This window comes from Bombyx mori, chromosome 5 (genome assembly GCF_030269925.1).
Source record: "Bombyx mori chromosome 5, ASM3026992v2".
NCBI classification, from domain to species: Eukaryota; Metazoa; Arthropoda; class Insecta; order Lepidoptera; family Bombycidae; genus Bombyx; species Bombyx mori.
Window position 1 is genome coordinate 8,874,092 of NC_085111.1, and position 21,555 is coordinate 8,895,646.

The 21,555-nt window shown below is 35.8% G+C and overlaps 2 protein-coding genes across 12 annotated transcripts in view; one reads left to right on the forward strand and one right to left on the reverse strand.

Annotated features, from left to right (window-relative positions):
- Nucleotides 1-7,020, forward strand: part of LOC101741878 (alpha-catulin) — a 76,242-nt gene extending 69,222 nt beyond the window's left edge. The window contains exon 13 of one of the 2 annotated variants that reach the window (XM_062668656.1): nt 453-1,183. In XM_062668656.1, the coding sequence (XP_062524640.1) occupies nt 453-551 (99 nt within the window). In that variant the 3' untranslated portion in view covers nt 552-1,183. Of the gene's footprint in view, nt 1-452 lie in introns of both variants that reach the window. The other variant, XM_062668655.1, reaches the window with a different exon arrangement.
- A 737-nt stretch (nt 7,021-7,757) lies between these two features.
- Nucleotides 7,758-21,555, reverse strand: part of LOC101739326 (septin-7) — a 46,482-nt gene continuing 32,684 nt past the window's right edge. For 8 of the 10 annotated variants that reach the window (XM_062668666.1, XM_062668662.1, XM_062668664.1 and 5 more), the window contains 10 exons: nt 17,929-18,258; nt 17,493-17,652; nt 17,046-17,256; nt 16,345-16,600; nt 15,396-15,591; nt 14,668-14,836; nt 12,585-12,663; nt 11,438-11,658; nt 10,904-10,944; nt 7,758-9,262 (listed from right to left, as the gene is read on the reverse strand). In XM_062668666.1, the coding sequence (XP_062524650.1) occupies nt 9,222-9,262; nt 10,904-10,944; nt 11,438-11,658; nt 12,585-12,663; nt 14,668-14,836; nt 15,396-15,591; nt 16,345-16,600; nt 17,046-17,256; nt 17,493-17,652; nt 17,929-18,258 (1,704 nt within the window). In that variant the 3' untranslated portion in view covers nt 7,758-9,221. Of the gene's footprint in view, nt 10,945-11,437; nt 11,659-12,584; nt 12,664-14,667; nt 14,837-15,395; nt 15,592-16,344; nt 16,601-17,045; nt 17,257-17,492; nt 17,653-17,928; nt 18,259-21,555 lie in introns of all 10 variants that reach the window. The other 2 variants (XM_038011070.2, XM_062668661.1) reach the window with 1 other exon arrangement.

The following is a 21,555-nucleotide window of genomic DNA, read 5'->3' on the forward strand; positions in this document are numbered from 1 at the left end:
GATATCCCATTACTGTTATTATCGTTTAATATACATATTTTATTTGTTTATTTCTGTTTTTCCTATCGCCTCACGCCGGATGGTTCCATCCATCCAGGGTCTTATACCGCTGGATAAAGCGATAAACAAAACCTCAGCGAATACAAGGGACGACTCGGTCTGTCTCTGTGTTGCACTTTCATATAACATCATCCAGGCATCCATGTACTTATGATATGACAGTGTACATCATGTATACTGTCATATCCTTCCATTTTATAGAAATGTCTATTATTTGTTGCTATAAATCTTGTTTCGATTGTTTACGTGGCAAAATTGGCTAAAAGCTAGAACAATAAAAAAAATGCTACATCCTGTAAACGAGAACATGAATCTGTTTCACAATTATTATTATTATTATTTGTTCATTTGGCTTTTATTTTATTTTCGATATGTTTTATTTCATTTTTCAGTACTCCCTGTGTATGCCTCAAAGAGTTCCTATGTATTGGAAACCAAATTTACAAAAAGCATCCACCTATAAAAGTGAAAATAGTGTTTTGAATGGTTGATGTAGGTATATTGTGGATTCAAAACTGTGTTCATTTCTAAAAAAAATACTAATATTACCGAACTAATCAGCTGTTAATATTTGTTTGATACTTGAAGACCTTAGCGTAGCGTTGTTCTTGATGGTGTTATCGATAGCTAAATGTTGAATGTTGTTCATGTGATGTTGCGATGAAACTTTTTAGATTAGTCTCTGTGTGATATGTTTCCGTTAACTTAGAGTTTATATAAATATATATTTCAATATAAACTTTAAGCGACCCCGATCTTATCTTACCCAAAATGAAATACCTCCGCTAGAACTGTTGGTCTTTCAACCTCGTAAAATTCTTCCTCTATATGGTAATTGATTTCAATATTGTGTGTTTGTACAATTGGTGTCTATTTACCTGCTTTTTAAATTTAAAGTTGTTGGCGTGCATGGTGTTCCTTAATCAGTGTCAAACTTCGAAACCTGCATTAGCATTTGATTTACTTAAAGTATATCATGAAAAAAAAGAAACTTCGATGATCAACTGCTACTGAAGATTTGAAGTTATAAATGTTTGTGGACCTCACGAATTTATTTGATTTTATTCTAATGTGGATTTGTGTAAATGCAGTACAAATTGGAGTTCACGGGTTTATCAGCGGGTGGGGCTGGGTCTGGCGGGGGGCGAGGTACATCGCGGGATGAGGAGGGCGGTGGCGGAGGTGGTGGAGACGCCAAGCCGGGGGGGAGTAGCTCCGACACAGCCATGTGACAGTACGGCATGGGCCGGCGCGGCAAGGGCGACGCGCGCCGGACCAGGGTCAGCTTCCTCTTGTTTTAAACGTTTAAAAGTTTAAAACAATACGTCGCCTCCGTGTTGGTCACACGTAGAACTAGTTGCAATGCATTAATCTGAATTCATGTGTTATGCATCTCAAAAAAAACGTTTGTCCGCATAAATAAGTATGCGTATCAAAATCACAACCTTTTCGATTCTTGAGAATGAAGTTACGACTGGTGTTAACAACTATTAGGAGGCATTTGGAGAAAATGCTAAATTAGCTGAATGAAGTAAAACGTTCTCAAAAAAGAGAACCAATCGTCACACACTTTAAAAAACTTTCGTATGGTCTGAACCATATATGGTCCCTGAGGAGCTTAGACTTGAAGTAACGCTTAAGCCTCCTATAATACTTCCATATTAAACACCTAGGCAACCAAAAAACGGTGAACAGTATTAACTAAATACTGTAGAAAAACAAATTATAAAACAAAAAACACAAAAGTCAAACAAATTTCAATTAAAATTGCATATTAATGAACAGATTCGTGTATTACCAACGATGTTATTCGTGTGAAGAATCACATGCATTTCTGTCTACGATAATTACCAAACGCACCAAGAACGTAGACTTTATTGCGTGTGACGCTTAAATACCAACACCGAAACCAGCAAATTTATTCAATTACTACAAAATGAATGCATAGTATTGAATAGTTTGCAGTTTAAATTGATAATAAGATGGACAGTACGATATTTCTTAATAAGTTTCAACAGAGCACTTGCGACACACAAATTCTCTTAAAACTCTTGCTATCTATGAATAAAAGAGTATGTAGTACTACAGTCTTGCGATTACTTAAGTCACAAGACAATTACATAATATAGAACGTGAAATGAAAATATATGTAATGTTTTCAAATGAAACTTAATTTCGAAAAGTTTATTATATTGTTAAATGTTACAAAGGATTGTTACTATTATGCCTTAATGTTAACACCACGCTCATACTTTTCACGATTAGAAAATTTATGATACGCAAAACAATAATGAAAATATATGTAATGTTAACAGTGTATTCAGATATAAATAGAAACATACAGATATTATTAGTGTCTTTGAATATTGCCTAATGAAAGATTTAAATATTTTGGGATTAATTACCTACATATTTATAAGGATAAGAAAAAATACACTTTTATCAAATAACACATTGTTACAGAAACAAGAACACTTACCCTGATTTTTTTGTTTTATCCTAAACATTATTTGTAAAAAATAGTATGTACCTACAATCGACATGACTTCACTACGCCATGTTCTATATATCTAAGCCTTCTTTCATGCACCTACTGCACTTTCTGTGGTCCTGTCGCACTTTGATTTTCTTTATGCACGCATGCTTTATGTGAACCTTTTATTTGGGACAATGCTACATCTCTACCGTCACCATCACAAACACACTTACTCTCGCAGCATTCGATGTTATCGCATTCTAGTGAGTGGCTCTTTTTAACGACGAGTTGTTGTAAATACATTAGAAAACGAACCGCTGAATTAATTTTGCGTATTCTGCTCGTGCGTGCGTCGAGTAATTGTTGCATGATTGTGAAACGAAAGATATAGACATGTGTGTTGCATGTGTGTAACGTGATGATCGCAATGGATGTCGTACGTCATCTTTCCGAGGATTTTTAACGTTAAGATGGGATGGAAATTGACTCTGGTGGTTGCCGACGCAGCCCCCACGTCGCCCTGCAAGTGTTATATAGACCGGAGGCGAGTGCGTCACCGAGCCAGACTGCCGAAGTTCGTCTATACGTACATACGTGCATGCTTCTATGTGTATCATGTTGGTTGCTGGCTTGACTGTACGCATATCATTACGCCCGGCATGTATGCAATGTTATAATTTATCATTGTTCGCAAATATTCAACATATCGTATTTAACGTAGGTTTATATATATATCGCAACAGAGGATATGACGACAAAGTCGTTTTAGTTACTAAGTTATAGTTAATATTCAAATATAGCCTAAAACTAGAAGATTTTCAGCAATAATAAATATTACTTTCACTAAGTGCCGCTAGATAGATATTAATTACGTTTACGATTGTGTTCGTAGTAATTTAAGTATTTTGTCATATAGATTTAATATAATGTGGCTTTCGCTGCAAAATGACAAATAATCATTTAAAAAATCTGAAAATAGTAACAGTACCTAATATACGCTAATTTCGAATAGTACGCGGTTTGATGAACATCCATGAGCAAGTTCCTTCTTACGGCATAGGCCTCTGCTTTCAACGGTACTAAAATACCTTAACCTATGAAAAACAACTCCGCAAATCTGATATATTTTCGTAATGTTACGTAGCAATAGAGTAGGGCTAGTTTCATAGTTACTTATTTGTGAGTTGACACGAGTAAGCATCAGGTTTCTGTCTATTTCTCAGAGAAGCAACGTGCATTTCACTTTTAAAAATAGAACAGCCGTCAATCTTCAATCTCGTTGTTACTATGTGGTGTATATACCGTGGTATTTATCATGAAGTGGGTTGTAAGTTAAACTGATAACTGTCAGGGAAAAAATTAAGTACTCGATGCACGTAAGTCACAAGGATACAGAAGCAGGAAAATAATATATAATTATGTTTAGGACATATCAAATTTATATAAAAGTTGATATGATTTACAAAACTTCATTTATTTTGAGAGAGACATTAAAGTATCACTCAAACTATGTTTGAAAAAATAAAATTACTGTTAAAACGCTCCCTCTGCTAAGCGCGTATCAAATGAAGTTAATATGTACTCGACGTTACGAAAGCTGTGAGTTCACTATTTTCCTTTTTACTAACAAATGTTTTAGACTTAGATTCTTTGTTCGTGAACGTCCTGCTAGTTACACTGATTCGTATCGGAAGCAATGCTTTGTACCTTGTTCTGTCTAAACTCTAAAGGTGTCTCAGTGTCTGTGCTCGATCTCACACCTCTGTTTCAATGGTCTATATAACACTTCCGCTTTATTCAAGCAATCCTTTAGTATTCTCTAATCTTACTATAGTATCGAATAGGCTCTATTTTAAGTTTTGTAAAAAAAAATGTTAACTCTTGTCTACTCTTTATATTAAAACCTTTTCATTTTTAATTATTGTAAGTACATTGTTAATTGATAAATCGTGTTATAGGTAAGTGTTTTTTTTAATGTATTGCGAATGAATATTGTTATTCAGAATTGTAAAGTTTATAATTAATATAAATGAGCTTGATGAAGCTTTATAATGAAGAGTTGTGAATCTAACTTGTGGCCATGTAACATTTAGGGTCATATAGTTAAAATTATGTATTGCTGCGACAGATTGGCAATTTATTTGTTAAGAATAACTTAAATTGGACAGTATCTATGTATATTCGTTCATGAAATTAATTTAATATGATATTGTAAAGGCTCTGATTCCCGCGTGAAGAGCTAAAAAGATACTAACACTTAGAGGACTAATTGCAACGTATGAGTGAAAATGGAAAAAAATAACTTTCTTATACTTATTTTATAGTCCATTCGGTTAAGATTAGATAAAGTGCAACGCTGTATTGTGCCAAAAAGTACAACATAAGATATTCACGTATTCTTAGAATTTCTATAGACACTTGATGAAAGTATTATAATGTTTCCCACCATTAGTGTAATAATATAAGATCGATTTCATTTTAAACTCATTTAGGATACAATTTATTCAGAATGTAGTTAGTGATGTTATTATAGATGTTACAATAGCTGTGCCGTTGTGCCTACTCGCGTAGAATAATAATTTTGAAGCGAGTCTACTAACTACTGTCATTAGAGTTAACTTAATAGCAACCATAGTGATGACCGCTACACTCCACGCGAGTTTAAACTTTATTATAAAACGCAATAACTTCCATTACATTGAAAAAGCAATTAACGAAAATTAGATAACGATAGATAAATTTATAGACGATACAGTGATTTGTGATATTACATTGTACTTATTGAAAGTTTAGTACAACGTCCTTTTATTTCATTGTTTATATAGTTATATGAATAGATTGACACGAAAAGAACACCAATAATAGGTAATATGTACCGTTAAATAATTAACATAATTTATAATTAGTCGTAAGAAATGCTACTCGAGGTGTGATGTGACGGTGATTATATCAATAGGTCTTTAAAATGAAACGATTAAAATATTTGCTTTACTGTTAGAAAGTCTTTGAAAATTCAAGTATTTTATAGCCTTAGTTTTCATTGTTAACTATTCTTAAGAAACTTTCGAATATTACGCTCTTTTATGAATTACCACTACTATTGTTATTATCTACAATACACTTGAATTTCTACAAATTAGTCGCGTTTACGAAAGAATATTAAATCAACTTTTTTGACACACACTTAATTACTTACTTATGTACACAATAAATAAGTAACACCTAAGCCTTCTTTAATATATCTACACTGATTTTGCGGGAAAACTTTATTGACGAAACCTTCAAAATAAAAATTCCTCTTTTCGGTCCTGAATGATTAAGAAGAATACATATTTATAGATTTTTCAAATTTATACTTAATTTACATTTAGTTTTGGTATAAAAATAAAGCAATCTTAAAACTGTATGTAATTTTGTAAAATCACTTAGCACTTCTGGGATATTTATTTTTTTAGTAAATAAAAATGTGATCAATCAATAATCTGTATAGGTACAAATACGTATATTGCTTTATAAAGGCAATCAAAAAAGGACCGAAAAATTAATATACAACTATAATCTAATATAGCGCAGAGTCAAAATTTAATAGATTATATAAGAAACACTAATATTTTAATGTACGTTTAATATAAATTGGTGAAACCCTGAAGGAAAACAAACCCCGTTATATTATTAGAAGCTGTAAATAGTTAAATTTCAATAATACATGATATAATAAATTAATAATAATTTCTACGTGTGCGTTTTAATATCGCGTCGTAGATGAAATGTTGTGATTGTTATAATATATTTGATGAATTCTCATTGTAAAAATGATAATAATGTAGAAGTACATATATTTTCCATAGCGCTGCCAAAGATGTATTTAGGATGTATAGATGTGTTTATAAGAAGCTATTCGGAGGTTGTTCGTGATTTTAAGGAGATTACGTTCTTACACAGACGACTTAAATATAATTTGCGATTAATAAGAACGGGAATGACATTTTATCATAATAGTTTTAAAAATAAATAAAAACGTGTAACAATTAGCATTGAAACAAGTTTCAATTAATCGTCATTATTTCAATATACCTATTGTATATTTACATTTATTTTGAATCAAGTAAATTATGAAGCAACTTTTGACGTTCAGGCCGTTGGAGTTCCTGTTCTTATTTTGAAATTGCATGCGATTTAGCGGGAATTGTGCACCTACTGTTACGAACGGAAGTCAACCGCGTTCATGATTTTAATCATTTCTAACGAAAACCATAAATGAATACCATGGTTTTTATTTCATATTCTTACTCGCAATAATAAGATAATTATTTGTCCCCTGTATTTAAAACTAGAACATTGTCTATGATGAAATGAAAATACTGAATCAAAATTCACAAAATGAAAAGTCACAAAATGAAGCCACGGCGGACATCGTAAGAATGGGTGCACACTTGCTTGGGATTTTCCTAATACGTCACCAAATAAAGCAAACCATAATAAAATTCAACTGTTTTATTACGTTTACCCTACAATTGGTCTAAAATCCTTCATATAAAAAATCGAGGGCTGAAAGGATATTGCTTTAGGCGACATTTTTGCAACTTTACAGGAGAGCCACTTATAGTGAAAAATTTGGAAAAATATCGTAATAAAAAAACTTCTTCAGCTATTTGAATAAAGTAAACTCAATTGAAGTTCAATTAAAAACATCGAACTATTGAAGCTAATACCAAACAAAACACATCTTTGATCACAATGATAAATATCGCGTATCAAGTGAAATATCGCGTATCAAGTGAAATGTCGCATAAACCAAATAGCCCGTCGACATGTTTAACAATATCCGATCATTTTGAAGTTTTATACTACATAGATACGCGAACGATTTTTTATAGGTGGTACGCCCCCCGGGTAAGTACCTAAATCTTAGATATTACTGCAAAGCAGTCATGTGGGGACTCTGGAAGTACCTACAAGACTCGACAACCATCGTAGCATTTATCATTTATTCACTGCTTTACGAGTGCAGTCGTGTGGTGTTGGGAACTCCTTCCTGCCGCAGACGCGATCATTTGACTCGAGACAGATTTTCGAACATCGTGTAGTTTGTGTTTCAATTACGTACAAATCGTTTCCACAAACAAATGTTTCTTGAATTAATTTATTATTTATGTTAAGTTATTAGATAAAAAGAATCGTTAACCAATTTTAATATTTTTCTCCAAAAATAAAACAAATCTTCCTATATATTACGTATTTATTTATTCAAAGGTACAATATATTACACCGTCCGAACTTCGCTCTCCCAACATTCCGGTTCGTAATGACTAAGCAAATTAATAAATCACGGTAGAATATTCGCCTAAAACGATACAAAACTAAGCATGTTCTTAAACCTAAAAACATCTTAATAAATAACGTGGAAGTCAATACTGTAGTGTAGTTTAAATACAAAATCATGCTGATTAAAAAAAAGGATTATACATTTATCAATCATATAGTAGGTGCAATAGTCGAATGAGAGATAATAAGGTGTAACGATAAAAAAAATATTTACACGAATGATCGTCACAAGTAAATAATAATATAGAATAAAATACATTTAGTCTTTTTAAAGTTAAAACAGGAATTGATTCGTCATCTTGTTAAGCTAGGCGTCCACTACGTTCGCGAACCTATAGCGCACCGCACAACTGTATTCGTATTCTGTGCGAAAATAAAAAGCAGTACAAACTATGAAGCAACCGTACATTTTTAGTTGTACTCGCCAGTAATTTTAGATTTTTCTTCGGCGACTTATTAGGCAGATGAGGATACGGCCTATCGGTAAACGTTCGCCTATTAAATCAACAGTGTCACGCCATAGCCAAACCGTGGCCTATCGCGGAGCTATCGGCGTACGAGCGTAGTGGATGACCAGCCTTACATAATCTCTCGACAGATTAACGAAATAATTAATGGTTCATGTCACGTGTTGAGAGATCGCGTCCTTATACCGAGCGCTATCGGCTAGCTAGTTCCTATATCAAAAACTGAGCTATGAGCATAACATTAGTATCACTAAGCACAATATACTCGAGTATATTCTAAAACGAACGCTGTGCGATTTCGATACATACGCGTATTCCAAATTGCACGGATCAAGCCGAAATATTAGAATTAAAATTATCACTTATCGTTAAAAACTTTAGAATGTTTTCTAATACAAATCGATTGTAGACCACTAATTGCCTCCTATGTTAATCAAGAGCGATTTTCTTTTGTCACGAATGTAATAGTTACTTACTATATATAATATTTAAATTATTTTCATTTTCGTTTTTGATTGGTTTTGAGCTAAACAGATCACACATCGTTGGGTCGAACCGTCACGCATGCCGGCTTCGAAACAGATCTATTATTAAAAGCTATTTGGCATCTTTCTGGACGTAAACATGTGATTTAAACGTTTGGGCTAACCCTGCTATTGACAAAAACGTTGTAAAAACTTTTCGAAAAAGAAATCATCATACAAAATTAGGCCCCACACACTTACATTAAAAAATAAATGCCTTGTCATGGAATAATTTGAATTCGTACATAAATTGAAATATTCAAATAATAGTTCTGATGTTCTACATTTATTTATTGCCTCTGGTAGTCTTGGTTTAATCGTTGTAATTCGTTATGTCTAAAATACAATTCGACGTGTATGAAGAAGACCTTATATAGATATTCCAGTTGCGACACTCTTAAAAGACCAATCTGCAAATCACATTGAACAATCTCAGTACTTAATCTTAGATTTAAATTTTCTAATTCATTAATAATTCTCATTTATTGCTTTAAAATTCATTAATACCAATATTTCAATGGTTTTCAGAAACATGAACTAAGAAAAAGAAATCGAGACCTGAACATTATTCAGACAGAAAATGTTTTAATTTTAGTTACTGTTTTTGAACAATACATAGCATTTCATAAGTAACACGGAACATAGATAATGACAATAAGACCAGAGTTAGGGACAAATAAAAAAAACCCCCATAAAATATAAAGTGAAATTAATTCATTCCATGTTAAGTTTTATATGGAAAAAAAGTGATTTGATCATACGAGTGTAATTATTGTTGCATTCAGTACTCATACTCATATCGGATTTCTTAAAGTAAACTGCAAACAACAAAGAAACCTTGGTAGTTAGCAAATAGATGATTTTTTTAAAGAAATTTTCGTATCTTGTGTGTGTAATTCTCACATTCATTTTGCTATGCGGTTAAGGAGAATGAAAATTAAGAAATCCGTGGTGCTCTTAGTTTAATCATGCACACATCATAAGTAACGACAAAAGGCTTGTGAAACTAAGAAAAAAAAAAGAGACAAAAATTTGTAGATATGTTATTCGTTGCAAATTTTGAAATCATCATGTACTTTTTAATTCGAATAAAAGTCAAAGATAATACATTTGCTTCAGGAAGTCTCAACTACAATGATGTAGATCAAACTTTCCCTCGTTTCGTTCTTTTATGACATAAAATACGACATATTAATTAGCCGGCATTCAAATTAAGCGTGAGCTAGTATTCATAGAAAAACCTTAGTTTTAATTATTTTTAAATCAGATTTATATTCACATACCATTGCTTTTCCATAGTCAGGTACAATTTACAAATAAACGACCCACCCGATTTATTTATTTTTACAGACATCAAATTAAATAGACAGGGGAGATTTTAAATTCGGGGCATATATTTTTTTTTCATACGCTTTTTATAACCTAAGCAATTTTCGTAACACATACACACAAACACCAAAAACCGTAAACGAAGACAGGAATTTTCAAGTTTATTAACACATCGTTCAAGCGTGTACGTGTAGTGTTAGGGTTGCCAGCGTTGTTTTTTTTAATGTAATAAATTAATTCACAGATTTAAAACGTAACATCCTTGTACTTTTCGCTTTTGCGAAACAATTCTTCGTTTAACCCTAAAAGTGACAAGTGAATCTAAATAGAGTATCAATAGTTGAGTATTCTAAATTTAGCACGACAATCGTTTTTAATGTTTCAGTGTTATACATTTGGCAACCCTATATACAGCAACGTACGAAATTTTATTCTGATTATGTCTCTCCACGACGTGCTCCGCATAACAGTTTAATTTAGAACATCTCTAAATACGACATCAAATCGATGTGGACACTTGTTATGAATGCAGGTCGCGTCGCTTACGAGACGATCCCCGTTATACAAGTAGCGTGATTCGCTTCCCGATTATATTCGATAGTTTATTGCATTAGACAACACATATCCAAGAGAGACGCGGTGACGAAACACGAGGTTAGTACGCGCTTGTCGCGGTGGGTGCGAGGCCGACGTTTCAGACAAACAAACATTTTAGAACAAACCTTTCTTTTTCTTGTCCTTCTTTTCTTTGCCGTCAACGGTTCTGAAAATACAACAAAATTTTATTATTGTAGTTTTCCGTCGAAATCTATTTTTTTCCTATCTATTCTAGTAACCTAGAGGGGTTATTCTAGATTCGCCGAACTAGTAGATGAGCTCGCAGGGCTCAAACCTGACGTTGTTGCTAACACGAACCCTAGCAAGAGCCGTGCTTGGCAGAATCTATCAGCGGATCGCAATCACGACCCATTGAGCAGATCAGGGGAGAAACTCAGTGGGCTGTGTCTGTGGGTTAATTTCCTCGTCGAGCCCCAAGATGACCGGTGCTTAAGGTACCTAAAAGCACCGTTAGTGGATCGGGAGGATTCGAAATGACGTGTTTTGGGCGACGTCGACTGCTTTCCATTCGACTTTCCATGCTTTCCATTTTACGTTTGTTTGATAATGATAGTGATAGTAAAATACTAAAAGCTCGTTTCAGATTCGGGAACGTTAAAATGAACTAAATAGTTGTAGTGTAGTGGTGGTATATGTACTCTTTGCTGTTGGCCTCGAGCGAGCGCCTGCGCAGGTCGTCGAGCGAGAGGCCGGTGTCGCGCTCCCAGGCGGCGCGCTCGGCGTTGAGTGCGCGCTGCCGCTCGTCCAGCTCGCGCGCCTGCGCCTCCAGCGCGCGCCGCGTGGCCTCGTGCCGCCGCGCCAGCTCCGCCTCGGACTCCTTCAGCTTCGCGCGCTTGTCGCGGACTTTCGTTTGGAATATCTGAAAACGAGCGATGATCACGTTTTTTTTTTAGACGAGCTCACAGCCCATCTCGTTTTAAGTGGTTACTGGAGCCCATAAACATTTTTTTTTGTACAATTTTTCCTTATTAGAAAAGGCAAGGGAATCTAAGCCTATACAGCCTTGTCTGTTCTATATAATTTCTGAAATAAATTTTCAAAAAAGCCAGGTCTTATATGATTTATATGATATCCTGAAATAAAAATTTCATGAAGGCCGAAGCCAAGTCCTTTATAATTTCTTTCTGAAATAGCCCATAGACACCCACAACGTAAATGCGCCACCCACCTTGAGATATAAGTTCTAAGGTCTCAAGTATAGTAACAACGGCTACCCCACCCTACAAACCGAAACGCATTACTGCTTCACGGCAGAAATAGGCAAGGCGGTGGTGGTACCTACCCGAGCGGACTCGCAAGAGGTCTTACCTACCACCAGTAATTACGCAAATTATAATTTTTGCGGGTTTCATATTTATTACACGATGTTATTCCTTACCGTGGAAATCAATCGTGAACATTTGTCGAGTACGTATTTCATTAGAAAAATTGGTACCCGCCGGAGATTCGAACACCGGTGCATCGCTCAACACGAATGCACTGGACGTCTTATCCATTAGGGCACGACGACTTCAATTCAGTGGTGGCAATTGCAAGATTGAATGCTCTCCTGACTTGACTTTGAGCGAACGCCTATCACACACGATAACAACGTAGACGGTCTTCGATTGTTGTGCGAATTGGTCTAGATCCAAATGAATTTCGATGAAAAGGGTTCCAATTATACATTTTCATTAATCAAAATCAAAATTTACTTAAATTTTTACTTGACTAATCCAAAAATAACATTGATGTTTATATTGATCTACAAACCCAAGAAAACAAATCTTGAAAATTAATACTCACTTGTTCCATTTCACTCTCCATTTTTTCCATCTTTAGGTCGTGTTCGCGTTTTTCCTCTTCCATCTGTGCTAATGGATTCCTGGAAGTAAACAAAAGCATTTACACAAAACCGTTGTAGGTGCAAATTTTTGTTTCTTAATGTCATCATTAATTTTATTACGTACAAAATTTATCATGCAAAACAATCTTAGTGTCATATCTATAACATTTCCAATAATTACTAATAACTTTACATTCAGATCTTAAGATAATAACAAATCAAGCTCATCTTTAAAAGGGGAAATAACTTTTGGATTTAAAATGTAAAATCACAAATAAAACGTTTTACTTAATTTGTTTAGACGCTTTGTCCTTCTGTATTTAAATAATAAACACATTTGGGTATAGGGGTATCAAAATAAAATTGTCATGCATATATCGTTCCTTACATTTAGTTGAAAAAACTACAAGCAATTACCATTGAAAGCTGTGTAAAGAAGACCTAGGACAATGACAGCAACGATAAAAAAAAAACATTAAAAAAAAAAGGTTTTAATCTTGAACGCCAGCGTTCTTTTTCGAACATCATTTAAAACTCAAAAGTTAGTAAATCACGAAACCCTCAACCACACAATCACGAGTTAGTACACAACACCCACAGCCGCTATAACCGAAATGATGCAAAACTAATAACAAGCCACACCCAAGTCTAACAACATGTAGTCCCTCCACATTGTGAGACCTCATTCGGCCACGTGACCCAGACTAAAACCGTGCTCTACGTACGTAGATTCAAAATGTATTTCGTGGGGAACTTACCACACGGTCATGAAACTGTTCATCAGTCCTTGCGGGCACAAACTGAACACCAACACAACCAATAGTTAACGACACAGGAGGCTGTGCTCGCGCAATCATACAGTGGCATTACCAACTCATTCTCGTTTACATAAACAGATAAACTTTTTTTTTGGCTGGCAACACTCGATTTGGCTGCCATTACGAAAATAAGGTTACTATTATGTGACGTCATCGACTTAATAAAATGTCACTCAGCTCAAATATTTACAAGATCCTAATCTCTATCCAAAATGTTTTTTTTTATTTTATTTGATATTAGTATCAAATGATCGTTTTTCATTGATAATTTGTCAGTGTTCTTTATTTGTTCATTATATATTATTTTCTCCTTTCTTTATATGTTCATTAACAATATCAATGACAACAACATCTTTTGTGTTAAAGCAAACAATAGAACAACGAAACGTGAACCACTTCGCTGGCACGAGACACTTCTTTTTTCGATGTGTTTTTGTTCTCTTTGGATAAATACAAATGGAGATATGAATAAGTGACATCATAGTGTGCATAACCGAACAAATGACACACGCTCGTTAAATAGTTGACAAATCACTTCTAAACACACAATCGTGAATGAATTGTTATTAATGCCACTGTGAAAGCGAATGAACTGCAACTTGTAACATGTACTGGATTCGTCATGGACCATCTCAGTGTGGGTTTCAAAAACGTTATCTTACTAAAAAGTTTCCGTACAAATCTAAAGACCAATATTAAATGGTCCATGACGAATACGAATGATAAATGTTAAAAACTATTATTTCATTTCTGCATGCCCAAGCACAGAACGTTCGTTTGAATAGATATATCGTACGCAGCTATTATATAATACTGAACATAAACATACAAAACAAAATATATTCAGCTCACAACTGCGACAGTAAAGAGGAAAGATACAAATCAGTAAAGGTTACCAGACATGCAGCAATGATAAAAGTAATGGAACACACGGTGTCAATGTTAATATGATTATTAATTTAGATTCAAATCTATTTTCAAAAAAATCATATTTATAGTCTGGTGACCTTGAACATGGTGACAACAGTACAAATAAAAATGAATAACATTAGTTTAATTAGTTCACCAACCCTGTCTTATTAGGTTGTTAAAACTAAACATGCCTGTTCCGATTGAATTCTGCTAATTCGAAGAAAGTACTTCGTATTTTTTTTAAAAGTAAAATGCGTAATTATTCACTGAAGAAGTATTAGTTCGAAATGGTATGATATATGAGTTAACGTACTTATTAGAGTTGGTTCTGTGCGGCTTCCCGTCGTGCGAGAGTCCGGCCAGTTTGCGACATCGATAGTTCTCGTAATGCACAGAGCTGGTCACGTCCTTCAGGTCCTGAAGGTGCGTCCGTATCACCATGTTCCGAAGCGCCAGAAAATCGCAGTGCTCCAAATTTTCAACTAAAATCACAAGTAAGTTATTATTTTGTGAAGTATTTAGAATTATTGTTTATCAGCAGCACCACAGTTTTTATAGCCGACCTGGTATTAAGTAATTACTCGCGCCCATAGACATCTATAAAATAAATGCCGCCATCCACCTTGAGATATGAGTTCTAAGGTCTCATTATAGTTATAACGGCTGCCCCACCCTTCAAACCGAAACGCATTACTGCTTCATGGTAGAAATAGGCGGGGTGGTGGTACGTACCCGTGCGGACTCACAAGTAGCGATACATTTGTCATAATAATTATTAATTTTAAAATCGTCACAGGTTTTCTTTTTGAATTTTTTTATTGCCTTTGTAGGCAGACGAGCATAGGGCCCACCTGATGGTCAGTCGTCATCGTCGCTCATGGGCGTCAGCTATGCCAGGGGCAGAGCCAAGCCGCTGCCTACCATTAAGTACTCTCCGCAAGCCTCGTTTGAAGAAGAACATGTCATAGCGCTCGGAAAACACCGTGGAGGGGAGTTAATATGTTGAATCTAATGTGAGTAGGCTGTTTGAAGAGTACACACCCTCGGCGATGCCCCAAGGGTACTTCCTGCCCCGTATGCGGCGCCCGTCCTGCTCTATGACGGTGTTGGCGCCGACGACGGCGAAGGGTACCCGCGCCCGCAGCGACTTGGTGACGTCAGCGCCGTCCCCTTCCTCGCCCGTGCTCTCCGGGAAGTCGTAAATTTTAATCTTGTGCTGACCGATTTCTTTCATTATCTGGAATTATCATTATTACTCTGTGTTATATCTATATCGACACAATCGTGTGTAATTTCTAGTCTGACAGTTCAGTGCGTGGTATAAACATCACTCTGCATGTTTCATGAAGCAAGTGTCCATGAGCAAGATTAATACGTAATTGGGCCCGAACTCCTCAGTATACGTCGGCACCACCCTCTTGAAAAATGAGGTGGTATTTTCTAATGAGATTAGTCTTTTAGTCTTACTGATTAGGCAACCGCGGCTCTATTGTTCGGTTGTATTTTATTTTTCTTACATAGATGGGTGGACGAGCCCACAGCCCTCCTGGTGTTGAATTGTTACCGGAGCCCATAGAAATCTACAACGCAAATGCCGCCCGCAAAACCCACCTTGAGATATGAGTTCTAAGGTCTCAGTATAATTACAACGGCTGCCCCACTCTTCAAACCGAAATACATTACGCTTCACGGCAGAAATAGGCAGGGTGGTGGTCCCTACCCGTGTGTGGACTCACAAGAGGTCCTATCACCAGTAATTACGCAAATTATAATTTTGTGATTTTGATTACACGATGTTATTCCTTCGCCGTGGAAGTCAATCGTGAACATTTGTTAAGTACATACGTATTTCATTGGAAAAATTGGTACCAGCCTGCGGGATTCGAATACCAGTGCATCGCTACATACGAATGCACCGGACGTCTTATCTTTTAGGCCACGACGACTTCAAACTTATTGCTTTACACTTTACACAAAACTGATCACGAACCTGTTCTTTGAAGTCCTTGCACTCTTCGGGCGTCATTGTATCGGCCTTAGCGATGACCGGAATGATGTTGACCTTATCTCCGAGTCGCTGCATGAACTCGACGTCCAGGGGTTTGAGTCCGTGCCCGCTCGGCGCTATGAAGTACAGGCAGCAGTGCACGCGCGTGTCCGGTGGCGCCGCCTTGCGGGCGACACGTGATTCGGCGTTCAAAAACTCTTCGTACTTCGATTCAACGAAGTCGATGATCGGTTGCCAACTGTAACGTGAGGAGAGAGTTGGGGTATACAGTTCTTTTGATATTACGTTTTTTTTATAGCTTGGATTTGTGGACGAGCTCACAGCCCACCTGGTGTTATGTGGTTACTAGAGCCCATAGACATCTACAATGTAAATGCCGCCACCCACCTTGAGATATGAGTTCTAAGGTCTCTATATGTAGTTACAACGGCTGCCCCACCCACCCTTCAGGCCGAAACGCATTACTGCTTCGCGGCAGAAATAGACGGGTGGTGGTACCCAACTAAAATTACAAAGTACGATACAATACGAAAGAGCCTTTATGTATTTAAAGCATGCCTAAAATAGTACACACAAAAGAAGACGAAATATATAACGACAGAAACTATTTTTAAACAAATTACTTAATTCCCGAACTCATTAAGGGAGTTCTTTCTTTAATTCTTTAAGTATCATCTACACACCAATTACTGTTATCGACGGCGTCGCCGAATCCCGGCGTGTCGACGATGGTCAGCGTGAGGTTAACACCATTCTCTTTTAGAAGAACGACGCTGGTTTCAACGCCAACCGTCTTCTTCACTCGCAGCGACGGCCCCGGATGTTTGTCCTTGTCATACACCTCCGTCAAGAAGAGCGAGTTTATTAGTGTCGACTTGCCCAAGCCTGATTCACCTTGAATTCGAATTAAAAACGTCTCATTAGGAATTTGTTTCGCTAATTCAAAAAGATGCATAAATACAGAAATAGTCTTATGAAAGTCGTCGGGGGTATTGACGTCAATAAGATAAAATGTAATAGAAATAATGTCAGTAACTCATAACAAACACAAGACGGCCCTTATTTACCGAGCTCGAACTACAGTTGTTATCGCTCTCGTATTGCGCATTAACAACGCAGCTATATCTTACCTACGACCATCAACGTGAATTCGAAGCCCTTCTTCACAGCTTTCCTGTACACTTGGTTCGGCAGATTAGCAAAACCGACGTAGCCATCTAGTTCTTTGGTTTTTGGTTTTTCTATTTTAGGTAAGTCTGGTTTCGGCGCGACCGGTGGGTGTTCGGCTTTCTGGAATGAAATACACTCAATGTTTAAATTATTACAAAATCATTGAATTGATCAGAATATCTAAATCCGTCATTAGATGAATACGAACGTATGTTCGATTTCATTATAGAGATAATACGCGGGTACTAAATATTACAATGACTCAACAGTAACTTCTTGTAATATGATGAAAGTCGCACAGTGTAACATTCATTATACAATGTATTGATAATAAGAATAAATACAGTCATTGTTTTATCCGTTCTTGTACATTCTATGATAAAATTACGAACCTACCTTCATAATATTCTCTGTACTCCTGAGGGGTGTCGGTACTGGTGCGGGAGGTGCAGATATTGGTACTGGCGGGGCAGGTGTTGGTGGGGGCGCTGTACTCGGAGGCTTGGAGACATCTACCGACACGCTATTGCTGTGTTTCGTGGCGATCCCATTGGCTTCTACGTGGTTAGTCTCCTGAGGCTCTGGTAGCGTCGCAGAGCGCTTACTGAGCGCATCTTTGAGCGTGGAAGGAGGCGCGGGCGGTGCTGCAGAAGGCGGGACAGACGCGCTTACGCCGCCACCGCTTACAGTGTCCGACTTGAAAAACAGCTCTCGTTTACTCTGTAACTGAAAAATGAACAAAAGTTTTTTTAAACTAAAATGAAAGAGCGACTTATTGATAAAAGTAAAACGAATCGAGCTAGATATAAACGCGACAAAGTTGTTTCATGACTAATAAGTTAATTTAAAAACCGGTTTCTGATAAATTTAAACAAGACCAGTGGAGCGTTTTCACTTTTAACATTATCCTACGCGAAACATGATTGTTCTATCTTTACTATTTTACGAGAGACATTGAAACCCATTATTTGCTTGATTTTATAACTTACAGACAGCATCATTATAGGCCGTAGGGTATGTTGTGAGTTGAATGGGTCAGTACCACCGTCTTGCCTATTTCCGCAGCAACTATACTGAGATCTTTAGAACTTATATCTCAAGCTGGGTGGCGCATTTACGTTGTAGATGTCTATGGGCTCCAGTAACCACTTAACACCAGGTGGGCTGTGAGCTCGTCCACCCATGAAGGCAATAAAAAAAAACAATATATAATGCGTTTCGTTTTAGCGTAATCCTTTCACACTGAAGTGACTATTACAATGGATCTTCGGACTCGTAGCTGAAGCGGTGATGATGAAGTGCTTTCTATGAGCTCTGGTAAACACCAAACGAGTTGTGTGAGCAACTGTTCAATCAAAGGTAATCAAATTCTCCCCGAAGGTAGGTATATAAAAAAAGACTCCCGCAGCGAAAAATAATAATGTGGCACAGCTTCGCGAATACACTATTTGTACTAACATATATTGTGTTTTCCATTATAGCTAGTTGATTATAATTGATAAAATCTGTGTATAACGCTGTTCAGTGTATTGAGTACATGTTAAATAAGTAGGTGGAGTGTCGTACACACTCGAGTCGGTCTAGCCGGCTCCGTACTCCGGCGACAGATGACTCACCGATACAAGGTAATGCGTCTCAGAGTTATAAATTACTATAATATAGTATTCTTCAAACGTTCAAAATGACAGACGAATATCCCGAAACCGTAATGATTCGTTCTCGTCTTACTTTTGTTTTTATGGCAAATAATGTTGCTTGCCGCTTTTTTTACTTTAAACTTCAGAAACTAAAATCGACGATATTGTTCGTGATGTGTCTCTATTTCTATCGTTGTTTCCTCCTTGTATCTAAGTAGGTATATTGAGTAAATATGAATACGTGAAGCAAAAACGTAATACCCTTTTTTACTAAAATTGCGCGAACAAAGGAGTATTAAATTTCCCACACTGATAAAGAATATAGAGAAGGAGTGCAGAATGTAATTTTTTTTTTTAATTATGTATACAAAAATACTTTAAATCTATTGATTAATAAAAAAACATTACACACACTACCATGTATTTGACACAACACATATACATACTCTCTTTTTTGGTATTGTCAACTTTTGTTATTGTTTAAAGTCTGTAGTCCAATTGATAATAGATCAATATTGTTTGTCTTTAATATTATTTGTATATAGTGTAGCCTTGGCGAAATCTGTGATTATAGAACAGATTTCGCCATATTGTCTTTGACAATAGACCCATAATAATGTTCAAACTTATAATTTCAAGTAGTTATAGTCGAATTTCGACTACTGGGGGACCACTAGTATTGAGTAAATTCATCAGTTTTTATTGTAAGTTTACATTTAGGCGCCAAGAGCGAAAGCTGAATCACAATATCATTACAGACACCTATGCACATAAAACAAAACAACGCCTTCAATTTAAACTAGATCTTCTTTTTTTATGAAGACGTACAAGATCACAGTGGTTTTATCTACTTTGAATGTCAATAACAGGAAATACATTTACAAATCGTATTTTCTAGAAATATTTAATTAAATTAATGACAATTTACTGTACGTCCTTTAAGCAACAATATTCGAACTAAAGCTGGAAACTGTTTGGAAATCTAATCAACAGTAACAAAGAAACAATTATATAGAACAGTATTCTGCCAGTGACCAAAAGTATGATTATAGTGTAATCACTGACATCTCAAGATTTTACATGTTACATTTTCTCGTTTGTTTTGCTATTGATATTTTGACAAACAGAGCTAAAAATGATACTTAACTTTTATCTTCGCCTATTTATATTTAGATTAAATGAATAAGATCACGAGTATGCAAATACGCACAGATAACTAACAATATAAGTGCAACTCCGAGTTCCTTGAGAAGTGCGACGACCGTTTAAGTCTGTCTTGAGACATCTGTTTCTATTAATAATATCGTTTTAGTACGTTATTTATATCATTTACTCACTTAACCTTAAACTCAAGACATCAACAGAAGAATATAAGTTTAAGTGTATTAAATAATAATTTGTAAATACCGATCATGGATTCTAAATCACTTGGCATGTTTAAATTTATTCAATATTATGAGAAGTAAATCATTCTCTTATAATCACTTTTCATTTACAATGACCCCGCGTGAAATCCGTTGAGAAATGATGAAATCATGGCCCCTTTAATATCATGCTTCACAGATAACTTTGAATAATGACGTCAATGTTCAAATCCGCGTTTAATCGAATTATAAGTATTTTAGTAATCGTTATGCGAAAACGAAATACTTTGCGAGATCTCCAGTCCCCACCAATAACCATAAAAACGAATAAAACATAGGTCTTGTCTTTTAGGTCCAAGAGGTGTTTTACAAGACTAGTGTATAGAGCAAGAAAACCAATGGTCTTAGGTTCAAACCATGTCATGTTGTACAATGTACCAAACTGAAGAATCCGAACACGTGTCAGTCAGCTGACGTTTACGTTCACGAAAAAGTTTCAACATTGACAACCGACGCATAATGCACATAACACATTGCGGCATGTTCCCACACTAACATATATTATATTCTCATTTGATTGCATTACATATGCACACCGAATTCAAACGTATACGTCGAAATCTTGCCCGCCAACTGATGGGTTGCAATGTTCTGACATTCCCCTACGCTAATTGTTTACAAAATACACATGCGAATTTGTAAATAAACTGCATTACAATCTAAACTGACAAGGAATTTGTTTATTTACTTGTTTAAATATAAACAAATGAAAAGGATTTGGTTAAAGTACGATTCATTTGTCAATCAAAATAAAATTGTTCACGACCATAGAGTTACTATTCTAACTGGAGTGCTTACTTCGTTTGACATAAAAACTAAAAATATACTTTATCTCTATGGCTTAAAGTTTATTTTTAAATAGCAAAAGATGTAAGGAAAAACGGTCTGAAAAGAGAATGATTATTAAGTGGTGGTGTCCCTCTCGCACATTTTACAAACAAAAAGCAGTGTTGCTAGCTTAG